The sequence below is a fragment of the Schistocerca gregaria genome, chromosome 8 (genome assembly GCF_023897955.1).
Source record: "Schistocerca gregaria isolate iqSchGreg1 chromosome 8, iqSchGreg1.2, whole genome shotgun sequence".
NCBI lineage: Eukaryota > Metazoa > Arthropoda > Insecta > Orthoptera > Acrididae > Schistocerca > Schistocerca gregaria.
The window spans coordinates 80,544,046-80,559,070 of NC_064927.1; the positions used below are offsets into that span (position 1 = coordinate 80,544,046).

The 15,025-nt window shown below is 40.9% G+C and overlaps 1 protein-coding gene across 5 annotated transcripts in view; it reads right to left on the reverse strand.

Moving 5' to 3' along the window:
- LOC126284389 (tau-tubulin kinase homolog Asator-like) overlaps nucleotides 1-15,025 on the reverse strand; it is a 556,186-nt gene that overhangs the window by 22,326 nt on the left and 518,835 nt on the right. For 3 of the 5 annotated variants that reach the window (XM_049983277.1, XM_049983279.1, XM_049983278.1), the window contains 3 exons: nucleotides 13,225-13,378; nucleotides 7,491-8,108; nucleotides 6,024-6,199 (listed from right to left, as the gene is read on the reverse strand). In XM_049983277.1, coding sequence (XP_049839234.1) covers nucleotides 6,024-6,199; nucleotides 7,491-8,108; nucleotides 13,225-13,378 — 948 coding nt within the window. The remainder of the gene's footprint in view (nucleotides 1-6,023; nucleotides 6,200-7,490; nucleotides 8,109-13,224; nucleotides 13,379-15,025) is intronic. The other 2 variants (XM_049983281.1, XM_049983282.1) reach the window with 1 other exon arrangement.

The window sequence follows — 15,025 nt, forward strand, 5'->3', positions numbered from 1 at the left end:
TGCTGTTGTCTCACTCTAGTTTCGTGGTTTATTAGGCAGACAGGATTTAAATGAGATAGCAGCGAACACTTAACAATACATGGAAAAATATCCATATTCGTATTTTTCTTATGATGATGAGAATACTGCATGTGGTTCACAATTTATAATAGTTCCTATTAGCAACCATCTCTTCTCACAGATAGGAAAAAATTCAGAACATAGCGTTGGCATAGTGACAAACATCCCAAACAGTCTTGCCAGTCGGGTTTTCGTAGTACATTGAAATGCTGCTACATTCGAAGATGAACAATACGGAATTTGTATTTACTTCGTTGGATAATGTACGAAAATGCAGTGGTCGAAACTCGGGGCGGAGAAAAACACTCGTCTTCCACCTTTTTTTTTTTTTAAATTTATTTAGTGACGCAGAGGTTTTGGCATAAGTATTTATCTACAAAGCATGCCTGTGTAGCGCTACATATATTCGATTGCAGAAATAAGTTGTGGCGGTACCCACCAACAATTTTCAGAACTTCCGCTTGCTTTGCACTCGTTTCTAAGCCGCAGGCCGTTTTTTGGATTACAAAAACCGGAAAAAAGTGCAGCTTAGATTTGAGTAAATACGGTACTCAGGAGGACGTCATTATCAGGAGAAAGAAGTCTGGCAATATGATACAGAAATCCTGCGATCTACCTGCTTTGCTACATTCATTTGCAAATTAACCAGAGGCTTTCCTGTAGAAATAGAGTAGAAATTCTCAAAGTGTAGCTTCTGACAGTAACCCTTGATGCAGATGTTAAAATAACCCAGTAAAAACAGTTTATTTATGGACACACAGTTGTTTCTGTGAGGATGGAAACTTACCTAACAGTTACATGTGACAAACCCCATACACAGAGCAATCTTAATGCTAGTGGCCTATGACAGCGATGAGGTGAACATTTTATTTCAGGAAAATGATGTTCAGGACAGAGTGAAATTTAATATTACAAAGTACCTTATACATATTATGTTAAATTACAGATCAGATGTAAATTGCTCTTGCACACCATATCACTTGGTAGTGACACACTTTTAGTTAAAGTTTGTGGCTTCTGGTGCTAATATTTTTTTCACCAATATATTTTTGTGTTCACTTGAAAACTAATAAACTATACCAACTATTATAACTCATATGTATTTTTTCCTTTCTTGTGTGTAATATAATACAATACACTGGCAGTGCATAGATGAGTTGTGAGGAGTCACATGCTTGCTATCACTGTTTCCCTCCCATTCCGCCATCACAAACGCGTGTCATAAGAGTCTACAGTGCCACTTAACTTGAATTGAAACTGATTTGTGTTACTGGTAACAGCACAATATTTTTGTTAGTAGTTAGTTTCATAATAGAAAATAACAAAAGATATTCATATGATCAGAGCATAAGACAGAGGACAGCTGAGCAGAATTTCAACCCTACATCAACAGAAAAAACCATTCACGACTGGCAGGCTAGTAAAGAACTGAAAAAAAATGAGGAAGACTAAATGTGCCAATACAGGGATTGAATGCAAATTGGCCAAAACTAGAAGATGATGTTTTGGAAAGGACTCAAGGACACTGTCAAAATGGCACTGGAATTAATACAAAAATAATTCAAACCAAGCTTGTAATCTATCACCATAGTGGAACTTAACAGAGTAAGTTTAGAACTGGTTGAAGCTACAGGTATACTAAGCATCATGGACCTAGCATTTGAATCAAAACTAAAATATCTCAGAAAATGCCACAAGAGTAATAAGGGAAAATACTATCTTTCCATCACTTTATTATTCAACATTAAAATAAAACCAGTGTGGAAACTAACCCAAATAACAAATATGGGCAAAAACTCCTTTGACATTTGATATGTCGAGTAACAGAACTGTTAACAAGAAAGTTGCTGAAACTGTAATTACAATAAAAGTGTACATGAAAAAAGGTATTACACTCTTGTCCTTACATATCATAACTAATCCAATGAACATGTTTACGCAGAAGACAATTACAAAATCCTCTGAAATACTGCCAGGCTTTTTTCACGTACATCAAAAGGGTTGGAGAATTGAGGTTGGTATGAAAGGTGTTTTAATGAAGAAGAGTTCTCTTCTTGTGCTGAATCAGTTTAGTAGTCATTTGAAAAATTCTGTGAAAGAGAAATTGAGACAGAGAACTACAGAGCTTTCGGTCATTCCAGGAGAAATTAATTCACAACTGCAACCTCTTGATGTCTCAATGAATAAAACTATTTAAAGTGTATATGAGAGAAGAGTGGAACAAATGGATGGTGGATGAAACCCACGATGAATTCACACTGAAAGGAAGGACAACGACAACAATGAAGGGGAGGAGGAGGAGGAGGAGGAGGAGGAGGAGGAGGAGGGAGAAGAAAGTGCTGATGAAAATTTTCAGTGATTTTAAACATCATTTCAGTTTTAGAAACTAAGAACTTTTTTAGTCTGACTTTGCAATAAAATAATAAAAATGGAGAAAGTTGTTTAAAAAATTGCTTAAAAATTAAGATGTGGTTCATAGTCTACAGAGTCCCATAGTCCGTAAAATACAGCATTAGGTTTCCAGATACCCCCTCCTTTTTAGTGTAGCTACATGATCTCAGGAATGGCCAAAGGGAGGGTGGAAAGAAGGGCAGGTGGGGGCATTCCATACCTCAGGCAGTATTTAAGGAATAGGATCTGGGATTAGCTTTTAGCTAGGCATAGGGACAGCCTTGGAGGAGCCAGCCATGAAAAAAACTCTTCCATTTGGTGTGCAATATATGAGACAGATGAAATGCCCTTAGTCTTCAAGAAGAATATATCAGCCCAATTCCAAAGAACTTTGATGCTGACAGGTGTGAATATTACCCAACTATCGGTTTAATAAGTCATACTTGCAAAATACTAACAAGAATTCTTCACAGAATGGAAAAACTGGAAGAAGCCAGCTTTGTGGAATATCAGTTTGGGTCCTGGAGAAATGTGAGCATACATGAGGCAAGATTGACACTACAACTTACCTTAGAACATAGATTCAGGAAAGGCAAACCTACATTTATAGTATTTGTAGACTTAGAGAAAGCTTTTGGCATTGTTGACTGGAATACTCTCTTTGAAATTCTGGAGATAGCATGGGTAAAATACAGGAAGTGAAACGCTATTTAGAATTTTTACAGAAAACAAACAGCAGTTACAGAAGTCGAGGGGTACAAAAGGGAAGCAGTGGTTAAGATGGGAAAGAGACAGGGCTGTAGCCTATCACAAATGTTATTCGATCTGTACATTGAGCAAGCAGTAAAGAGAACCAAAGAAAACTTTGGGGAAGGAATTAAAGTTCGGAGAGAAGAAATAAAAACTTTGAGGTTTATTGATGACATTGTAATTCTGTCAGATACAGCAAAGGACTTTTAAGAGTAGTTAAACAGAATCGACAGTAACTTGAAAGGTGGATATAAGACGAAAATCAATAAATCAAAGCAAGGTAATGGAATGTAGTCAAATTAAACCTGGTGAAGCTGAAGGAATTAAATTAGGAAAGAGGGCACTTAAAGTAGCAGACGAGTTTTGCTATTAGAGTAGTAAAATAACAAATGATGGCTAGAGCAGAGAGGATATAAAATATAGAATAGCAACAGCAAGAAAAACATTTCTGAAGAAGAGAAATCTGTTAACACCAAATATAGATTTAAGTACCAGGAAATCTTTTCTGGAAGTATTTGTGTGGAGCATAGCCATGTATGGAAGTGAAACAGCTTAGTCAAAAAGAGAATAGGAGCTTTTGAAATGAGGTGCTACAGAAGAATGCTGAAGATTAGATGGGTAGATCATACAGCTAATGAGGAAGTACTGAATAGGATTGGGAAGCAAAGAAATTTGTCCGATACATAAAGGAATCACCAGTTTAGTATTGGAGGGATGTGTAGAGGGTAAAAACTGCTGAGGTAGACCAAGAGATGAGTGTAGTATGAAGATTCAGAAGGACGTAAGTTGCAGAAGTTATTTGAAGAGGAGCAGTATTGCACAGGATAGAGCAGCATGGAGAGCTGCATCAAACCAGTCTTCAGACTGAAGACCACAACAATAACAACAGGGATACTTTTCTGAGCTAATGCTGATAGCAGGAGCAGGGGTCCAGTCATCAAAGACAGGACCACATGTGAAAGCAGCTGTGTCATATACCAATTTTTGCACAGCCTTTTTATATGGGACACGACTACCAACTGTCCGTCAGGATGAATGGCTGCCACCAAACTGTGGCCGACAGCAGAGTTGACCATCCAGGGGCAGAACACACTACTAAGCCACTTCAATAGGTGCTTCCGGATCATTTCCACTAACACCATCTTTTCTATACCGTGGAGTTATGCTTGCAACATATCTGTCATTCCTGTAATCCTCCAGTCCTCAATCTCTGCTAACTCCCTGTACCCACACCCTCTCCTTCCTCTTGAGTCACCTCCTTTAATCCACTCATGCACGTCAATGTTATCACATGCTGCACAAACTCCATGGTTCTGGTGCCCACATGTTGCATTCCTATTCTGTGTCCCTGCTGCTGACTTATGAGCTGTCAGCCACTCTTCCTCAACCCTCCCTCCTGCTCCTCACATCTTTTCTCCTCTCACCCACCACATCTGACAAAACCCTCATCCCAGGAGGAGGACGAGGAGTAGTGTGTACATGTCCTTTAGCTCATAAGAGGATACAGCCAAAAGTTAGAGAAGTTTTTATTCTTTTTTGTGTGCACCTTTCGATGACTCAGAACTTCTATTATTCGATGTGATGCTTCCTGTACTCCTAATTTATATACACCCAAATTATATACATTCTGCCAGAACTTTCCATACCATATTTTCAAAGATGACAATTGTTCAGCTAAAATGGCATCCAGAAAATAATTCTTCGAAATATTCAATTCTCTGATGAATGGAGTTTCATTGCTTTTCAAAAAAACTTGGTGTTTCACATTGTCAGCCAAGTCTTACTGACTTTATCAGTTCCAAAAAATGTTCAATGAATTAGATATTTGCCTTTTTCCTTTTTTTCCTATTGTCCACATTTGTGTGTTCAGAAAATGTAAGTACCTGATTAAAAGATCTGTGCTCTATTTCATATCTAGTAGGCAATGTACGTACAACAGAGTAGTTGCTTATTTTTCTGAACACAACATACTGACGAATTTGGAGTTTAGTTTTTTGGAACAACTCTTCAATTAATCACAAAATGTATTTGTTCTTGTATGAGAAGTTGAAGGTATAGAAAAACAAAATTGTTACCACATGATGGGTTTTCTAATTAAACAAAAGCTTTTTATCATGCAAATTACAGTACATCATCAGGAACACAGTACTATACATATAACCTGGACACAAACAACTACACCTCCAAAATATTTGAACAGAACACTGGGCGGATGTTATAATGGGAAACTATTTTGTAACATATGAAAATTATGGTACACTCAAAATTCATATTATTAATTGCACAGTCTAATGTGAACTATAAAATTTATTTCTGGACACATTTGCAAAATAATGATATATTTCAGGGAAGATTCTTCTGTTGTCAAGAACATTTGTTAACTCTTTTGCTTCGTAAACTCTTTGGAATATTGTGAGCACTGCAGAATGTAGGTATTAGTGGGCATGCCTCTGATGGAGAGAAACATTTTTTTTTATGATCGACACTAACAATGTACTTTGGAATATTAAGCGGAAATTGTAAAGATGGCGTGATGTTGAAAAATATGACAAAGAATAAAATTCAGAAATAATACAGGCAAATCATCAGTTATTTAGTTATCAAGAACCATACAAAGTTAAATCAAAATTTCAGGCCCAAGTATGTACCCCTAGATGCAAAAACAGGAGCTGACAACAGAAAATGAAGATAAGTAAAAAGTTTCTTTTGTATATCTTACACCACACGAAACTTTCAAAACTTGTGAAGAGACAGAGAATCTGAATCGTGATGTATGGAAGGGTAAGATTACAGTGTGTATGTTACAGATGTACATGAATTACCTGATTGAGTCAGGTTCAATGAAACTGCAACGTGGGCTCTTGACGGGCACTGGTATCTTGCTTTTTACTCCAGGGACATACGGTGTCTGTGCCTGCACTGGTACAGTTTTCCTGGAACGATCATCTGTTGATTTCATCTCACCAGTAGACGCTGAGCACACAGAGTGTCTTCGTTCCTAGAAAAATGAATCAAAAGATACGGGCCAATGAAAGTAGATCATACAAATCGTTGATGCACTGAAATTTTTCCTGCCTATGTATTTACATTCTGAAGAGAGAGGAAGGATAAAAATTCTTGACACTGGGGGAAACAAATAATTTTACAAGTTCCACATAAAATAAGCCATACACAGCCCCATAACTCTCATCTAATTTTGTATTTATATAAATTGACATTACCAAATTTGCATGTATCTGTGGAGTGTACTGCAAAGAGTGTGTTTTATAAGACTCATTTGCATTTGCCCCTTTTGACTCAGAAATAACAAATGGTAAACACAACATAAACTGTATGCTTCTGACACAGTCTGCACCTCTGCCGGTCACTTATCGAATGCCACATAGCTTGAAATGCTCTTCAATAATGACTTGCACACGATTACAAGATAGTGATACATTTTGGTAAGTCACCTGTGTGCTCTTTCTGTAACATTCTTTATATTCTTTCCCCAAAGCATGGAAGCTAAGGTTCATTTGCTATCATTATTGTTAGAAGTTTCTGTAGAAATATTACTTCTTAGAAATGTAAAAGTTATTTTTCTTTCTAGCACAATATCGCAGAAGTAGCAGTATTCTATTTTGTGAATACTTGAAAAACAACCAACAATCTGTAATGAGCAATTTATTAACCTGCCAAGCTAATATACAGTAGTCAGAAAATTTGGCTAAAGTTGCTTCTAGGTTGCTATCAATTTGTTGTTCATATTTATAGTTGTATTTCAGATGGATTCCATACCAAGCTAAGCATATATAATTACAAAATGGATAACAGAGCCACAAACTGTCAGACACCTTTCTAATGTAAATATCTATGAATTTTATTTCCAGATGATTTTTAGAGCACAGATTGTGCAGAGTACAATTTATTCTCAAGACATAAAAAGGTCTTTGATTGTGAAAAATTAATTATGGTTCAGTTTGAGGTAAGCTATTCACTTTCTCATTTAATGTGCGAAGATTCAGAGATGACTTAAAACTCTCTCTCTCTCTCTCTCTCTCTCTCTCTCTCTCTCTCTCTCTCTCTCTCTCACACACACACACACACACACACACACACACACACAAACACACATTTATTTGCAAAGTAATAACAGTGCCCAATAGATAATTATTTAAATATTTTCTTGGCTTTTACAGTGTCAGATGAAAAACTGATTACTTTTCTTCCAGGAATTCTTATCGCATATCTGTTTGTAAACTTGGCACTAAGTACAAGGAGATTTATAAACGATTTTCAGCCTAACTCACCAGTCTGTCTTGGGTTTCTCCATTAGTAATTGGAACAACATTAGAGGGCACAGCACCCGGCACAGGAGACAGATGTTCGCCATTTGCAGCTTGAACGTTTTCGTCGGCAGCGTCAAAGTACACAGAAGGATCCTCCTGGCCAACGCCGGGACTTGCTGGGCTGCCGTCCCCACCAACAGCAGCACTGCCATTAGTCGTGGGGGAAGGTTTTCTCGTCAGAGGTTGCAGATGTGTGTTGGCTCGAGAATTTGCCGTTTCCACAACTGCTGAGCCTCCAGCTTTGTCCACAACTCTGATCTCCAGCCGCCCGGCCACTGCCTCCATCTCCCCTTCCTCCTCTTCCTCGTCCTCCTCTTCTTCTACCTCCTCTTCTTCTACCTCTTCACTGCCCGCAGTTCCATTTGCCTCCACCACAACACCTTTTGGCTGTACCGTAGCTTGTGCTAATTTTTCTTCACTATGTCCCTTCTGACACTGTTGTCTATACTGAATGCCACTTGAAGGTGGTGGTGGTGGTGGTGGTTGCTGCTGCTGCTGCTGCTGCTGCTTTGTTGGTGGTTGTTCCAACTTCAGAGGAGGACTCCTCTCTTTTGTTCCAAACGGACTGAGTTTTATTGTCTGTAACGATAAACAATACAGAATGTAAGAAACAATGATGTACAACAAGTGCAATTATTATAGGAAAGACAGAAATTTAAAGCTGCAAATAAAGAAATGAGGGTTATGTTTCTCAACTATACAATACATATTTTGAAACTAGACTCTTTCTATATTTACTATCAAATACAAAGTACATAATATTTTATACTTTGATGCTGCGTATTATAAACTTGATGCATTTATAGTTGCTTCATCTCACCAATTAATGTGATTAATGAAACACACGAATTCTGTAATCTCTTTCAATTGGATTAACAGCCTACGATTCAGCTACAGTCTGCAAAATAACCAATGGAAAGAGCATCAGATTACACAGTATGAGCCTTCATTTTTGTTGCCTTTGCTTGACATCTTATCAGATTCTGATATAAATAATCAATAACATAATAAGAGATGTACTCTAATGAATATTTACATTCATTCTCAATACAAGCTCCTAGTGAAATAAACTGCAATAGCAAATAATAATAATAATAATAATATTCTATAAATAAGTGATTATGAACAAATACAATGGAGCAACCTAATAAGAATGAATATTAGCCATAATAAAGACAATACAAATGCATGATTCTATTTTTGGTAGTATATCTATATCTATTTTTAATAAAGCTGCACATAAAGGGATTTCATGTTATATGAAACATTTTGTATGCTAGAGTAATGCAACTGATGCAATAAAATTATCATCAGAAAAAAGGTTCCCTGCTTTCAGCGTTGTACTTATAATTTAGATAGCTATAAAACAAGGCACTGGGGACTCCAGAATAAACATCAAATTAAAACAACTTTTCAACTTTTTTAAGATTACAATTTTCTTGTCCTGTACATTACCTCATTTACCACTTTCATTGAGTCTGCAACTAGTTTCCCCTTTTATGTCAAGTGATGTTTCATCAGATAAGTTGCAACTCATCTCCCATGGCACAACTGAAACTATGGCTAGAGTATGTCAGTCATTAATTTTAAGGTGGTTTGAGACAGTCTCTCTTACATTCCTGTTCTATGAACAAAGTACTTATTCTAACAGATATATGATAACAAATTATCTCTGTAATAATACTGTATAGCACATAACTATGGTTTCAGCTGTGCTTCTTGGCTTCTGATATGGTTACCACCTTAGACTCCGCTTTGGAAAAAAATCAAAGTGTGGCAATTGAGAAGACATCACAAAAAATATTCTTAGGCATCATGGTAAAATATTCCTTTGTCATATTGTTGGAACAGCAATGGCAGGTTCTCCATCAGTTTTCAGTAACAATCACACAACCAGCAACAAGTACTGGAACATGAAGAATATGCCTTGAAAAATGGGCTTATTGCACTTTTCGAGGATTGAGCTTGTTCTGTGAATTACAATAAAAGAAAACTGATGAAAGAATGAATCCAGAGAAAGAGAATATCATCAAATGGGATACAAATGAGACATTCTGACAACACCGATGACAACAGAGAGATGTAAGAGATAATGCATAGTATTGCATGGAAAGTGTGAAAATAGCCAAATTAGCAAATTTTGCACTTGCAGCAGACTTGGATGCTGCATACAGATTCAGTATAGGAATACTTCACAGATGACTGAAAACACATTATTGTTACAGTTAGGTTTCCACATACCTAGGATAAATTTACAACTGTTTAAAAGTGATTCCAGTTACCATATAATGTACCCTCAGTGAAGCCAGTGGTCTGCAAGGAATGGGCACAATTAAAAGGAGCAGAAGCACCTTTCGATCCTGCTAGAGTTCAATGCACATAAATTCTGAGTTGTGGTCAATGAGATTTTATACATATTCTTATGATGAAAGTGTGCCTAGCAATATACTGGAGAAGATTAATAGGCCCTTAATTGTGTATCCAGGACATGCCACTATCAAATGATTACAGAAGTCTGGTAAGAGCCATTATTTATTTCCTCCTGTCGGTCTCTTTTTTTTCTTTTTTCGCTATTCTTCTGACTACTATGTGGCCCTGCACCATTTAATCTCCTGTGCTAATCTCATCATCTAACAGTAGCACTTAACACTCAACACCTTCAGTTGTTGTGTATATTCCAGTTCCCATCTTGTCTTACAATTTTTGCTCAGTTCAGCTCTCTCTGATTCCAAAGAGCATTTTAACACACACCCTATCATTAAGTCCTGTCAGCTAGTTAGTATTTTCCAAATATACCTTTCCTCACTGATTCTGCAAAGAACCTCTTCATATGTTGATTTTATCAGTTGACTTAATTTTCAGCAGTCTTCTGCAATACCAACTCTAATACACTTCACCCCCCCCCCCCCTTTTTTCCACTTTTACTGCAGTCCATAATTAACTACCATGCAATGTTGTGCTCCAGACATACAAGGGGTGAACATAAACACCAAAAACACAGCACATTTCTATACCTAGTAAGATGTAGAAATACTGTTGGCATTCGAAACAATTTTCAGTGATCTCAGAATGGATAAATATAGAAACTGTGTTGTTTTCAAGGGAACTTTATATCATTCCTCCTGCAGTATAGTTGCAAATTTATGTACTGATGATGGAAGTGGACAGGGATCATGCAACCCCCTCTCCACAGTAGACCACAAAGGCTCAATAATACTGAGATTTAACAGGTTTGATGGCAAGGATAGATATAACAATTCATTCTCATGCTTACAAAACCAGTCCCAGATGATGCAAGCTGTGTCAACAGGTGTCCGGTTGTCTCACAACAAAGTATCGCCACAGGGTAATCAACATTGCACTGTGGGATGGACCTGATCAGCAAAAATGGTTAAGGAATCATTGGCAGTAATGCTGCCTAGAGAATAGCCTTAGCACCCACAGAATATCACAATATGGCTGCCCAAATCATCACCGATCTCCCACCATGTTTCAATCTTGGAATGTAAACTCAGCCAGAAGTTGGAAACAGTACGAAAAAAGACTCATCCGACTAAATCACATTCTTCAATTTTCTCGTGGTCCACCTTTTATGACTTTGGTACCATGTTTTTCCTTTACAGACATCAGACTCCCTGATGAGTGATTTTAGAATTCCAGCTCAGCCTGTATTTCCTCCTTATGGAGCCCCCTTCGTGTTGCTTTAAAGCAGATAGGTTTGTGACTAACATTCAGTTCTGCCACAATTTTTGTAACTGTCCTTCTCCAACTTTTTGACACAATTCTCTTCAATGACCATCTGTCACAATTACTCAGCACACAATTTCATCTGTGTTATGACTTAGTGGATGAAGTTTTTTGCTTTCCCTGTATGCTGTATAGATCATCGCCTCCTGAAACACCAAAAACTTTGGCTGTTTCGGTTAAAGAAGCACCCACCTTAGAGCACCAACTATTTGTCCATGTTCAAATTCACTTAGCTCTGTCATAATGTAATCACAACTATGTAGAACATTGTCCTGACCACAAGTGACACTTTCAACACATTAAGGATACTGCGTATGTATCATTCGTGGTCAAATACAACATCACAACCTGGCTGAGTGGCTACCATTTGCACTTATGTTCAGATATGTATTTATCACTGTGTTTCCATTTTTTTGTCCAACCTCTGTAAATTCTCAAAAGTCCCTACCTGATGTTAATGCCTATGTTTGACACGAGTAAACTTTTTTATATGGAAAACTCTACCTGCCTCTGCTAGCCTAATCAAATGGCTTCATGCTGATTTGCAGACAAGCACAACGGAAAGACTGTTACACACTAAGTCTTCAGCCAAAGCCTTCTTCAGAAAAGAAAGCTAAACACACACACATCCACAAAAGTAGTCACACTTGCAGTCAAGCTGGAGTGGCCGGAGATAGTGATCACGTGTGAATGTGTGTGTATTTACCTCTCTTTTCTGAAGAAGGCTTCAGTTGAAAGCACACTGTGTAACAGTCTTTTTGTTGCACCAGTCTGCAACTCAAAGTGTCATATTTATGGTGAGTATTGATCTATCCTTTCCACAATTGTTCAAATGAATCTTCGATGTGTCCATCTCTCTGGGTGGGGAAATTATCTTATTTATGCTAGCATGTTTCCTTCCAGTCTGATAAAAGGATACATCAAAACTATAATACAGCTGCTCAAGATATTACAAAACTATACCCAGATCCCCACTGGCTTGTAGTACACATATCATGCACCTCCAAATCCTTTTAAAAATAGGTATACATATTAGTTTCGACTATAGCTACTCTACAGTTAAGAAATTGTTTGTGCCATTCTTGTCACACGCTTTTCTTGACACTAAATCTTTTGACACTTATTAATTTTGGCAGTCACTTTTATTAGATTAACAATAAACTATTATGATGTTTATCAGTAAGTTTAGTCAATTCTCCACTATTGTGTTTAGCATACAAAGTTTCCCATGAACTCTGTATGCTTGTGTCACAAGTTCAGTACAGACAGTAGCTCTGGATACACACAGTCAATCTGCATCTGTTGTTTACAATTCACCAACTGTGTGGCAACAACAACTTGCTCTTACTGGAGGTCTGAAGGAATAACATTATAGTTATTAAATATAATTCGAAAATGATCACAGATGTAATGATGATACAGAATACTTCCACAAATATTATGCAGGCGGAAGACATGAGACAATGTAAATGTGTTACAGATACGTCAAAATAAGATCCACAAAAGAGGTGCTTATACCATGGTGTTTGTACTAGTTTTTTCCAACTCTTGCAATTTGGGAGCCCTATTCATGAAAAGGAGACCTCACAGCATCCAAATGAATCTGAAAATATTTGGTTTCTTATGTTCCTTACTTTCCACTACTAATGAAGTTAAAACTGTATCTTTAATTTTAATTTTCATACAAGTTCTCTGTTTATTTATCTCAGGTATATGATCTCTGTTTATTTATGAACTGCAATGCACATATTCCTAGCACATAGAATCATGCACAATATTCATTCCTTGTAACACCACCAGACTTTGCAACAGCACATTTTACATGTTTGAACAATGGACACCCTAAAGCACAACATGGGAAGGCACACTGGAATAAGGCAGTGTAATGGGAAACATGCATCGGTGTGGAGGAAGTTGCAGGCAGCACAACAGAAGCCCCCACACGCACCGGCAGACTGGGCCTTCGGGCACGATCTCTTTCAGCATCGGCCAATTCTTTCTCTTCCTGAGTCAAGCGCACAGCCACATTGCGCATCACGTCCACTTCATACACCAAATCATCAAAGGCAGCTTGCTGCAGCAAAGGTGGCTCCAGTTCAGGTCTGTCAGGTGAGAACAAGATTGTGTTACTTCAAGTTGGAGATATGACTATAATATAAATTATCGCAGTATGAAAACTGATAAATTGTTCCAAAACAGTATTAAACTCATTACGTATACATAGAAATGGTGAGAAATAGAGAGGAGAGTAGGAGAAAAGCAGAAGGAGGAACAGAGAAAATCACAGAGGGGGATGAAAAGGTAAACTGGTGGTAAGAGCAAAGGAAAAGATCAAAGTGGAGGTGGAAGGAGTAGACCATTATTGGGGGGCGAAGAATTAGGTCAGAGAGTGGGAAGAGAGGGGAAAGGGTTAGGTAAGAGGACTGTGTGGAAGGAAAGAGTCAAAGAGGGGTAGATGGCCATAGATGAAAAGAGGATCAGGGGTGGGGGGAAGGAGACGGGTGGCGCGAGGGGGGGGGAGCGTGACGGGTGAGGTGGGGTGGGGGGAGCGAGACGGGTGGGGTGGGGTGGGGGGAGCGAGACGGGTGAGGTGGGGTGGGGGGAGCGAGACGGGTGGGGTGGGGTGGGGGGAGCGAGACGGGTGGGGTGGGGTGGGGGGAGCGAGACGGGTGGGGTGGGGGGAGCGAGACGGGTGGGGTGGGGTGGGGGGAGCGAGACGGGTGGGGTGGGGGGAGCGAGACGGGTGGGGTGGGGTGGGGGAGCGAGACTGGTGGGGTGGGGTGGAAGAGCGAGACGGGTGGGGTGGGGTGGGGGAGCGAGACTGGTGGGTGGGGGGAGCGAGACGGGTGGGGGGAGCGAGACGGGTGGGGTGGGGTGGGGGAGCGAGACGGGTGGGGTGGGGGGAGCGAGACGGGTGGGGTGGGGTGGGGGGAGCGAGACGGGTGGGGGGAGCGAGACGGGTGGGGTGGGGGGAGCGAGACGGGTGGGGGGAGCGAGACGGGTGGGGTGGGGGGAGCGAGACGGGTGGGGGGAGCGAGACGGGTGGGGTGGGGTGGGGGGAGCGAGACGGGTGGGGTGGGGTGGGGGAGCGAGACGGGTGGGGTGGGGTGGGGGAGCGAGACGGGTGGGGGGAGCGAGACGGGTGGGGTGGGGTGGGGGGAGCGAGACGGGTGGGGTGGGGTGGGGGGAGCGAGACGGGTGGGGTGGGGTGGGGGGAGCGACACGGGTGGGGTGGGGTGGGGGGAGCGAGACGGGTGGGGTGGGGTGGGGGGAGCGAGACGGGTGGGGTGGGGTGGGGGGAGCGAGACGGGTGGGGTGGGGTGGGGGAGCGAGACTGGTGGGTGGGGTGGGGTGGGGTGGGCGAGACTGGTGGGTGGGGTGGGGTGGGGGGAGCGAGACGGGTGGGGTGGGGTGGGGGGAGCGAGACGGGTGGGGGGAGCGAGACGGGTGGGGTGGGGTGGGGGGAGCGAGACGGGTGGGGTGGGGTGGGGGGAGCGAGACGGGTGGGGTGGGGTGGGGGAGCGAGACTGGTGGGGTGGGGTGGGGGAGCGAGACGGGTGGGGTGGGGTGGGGTGGGGTGGGCGAGACGGGTGGGGGGAGCGAGACGGGTGGGGTGGGGTGGGGGAGCGAGACTGGTGGGTGGGGGGAGCGAGACGGGTGGGGGGAGCGAGACGGGTGGGGTGGGGTGGGGGGAGCGAGACGGGTGGGGGGAGCGAGACGGGTGGGGTGGGGTGGGGGGAGCGAGACGG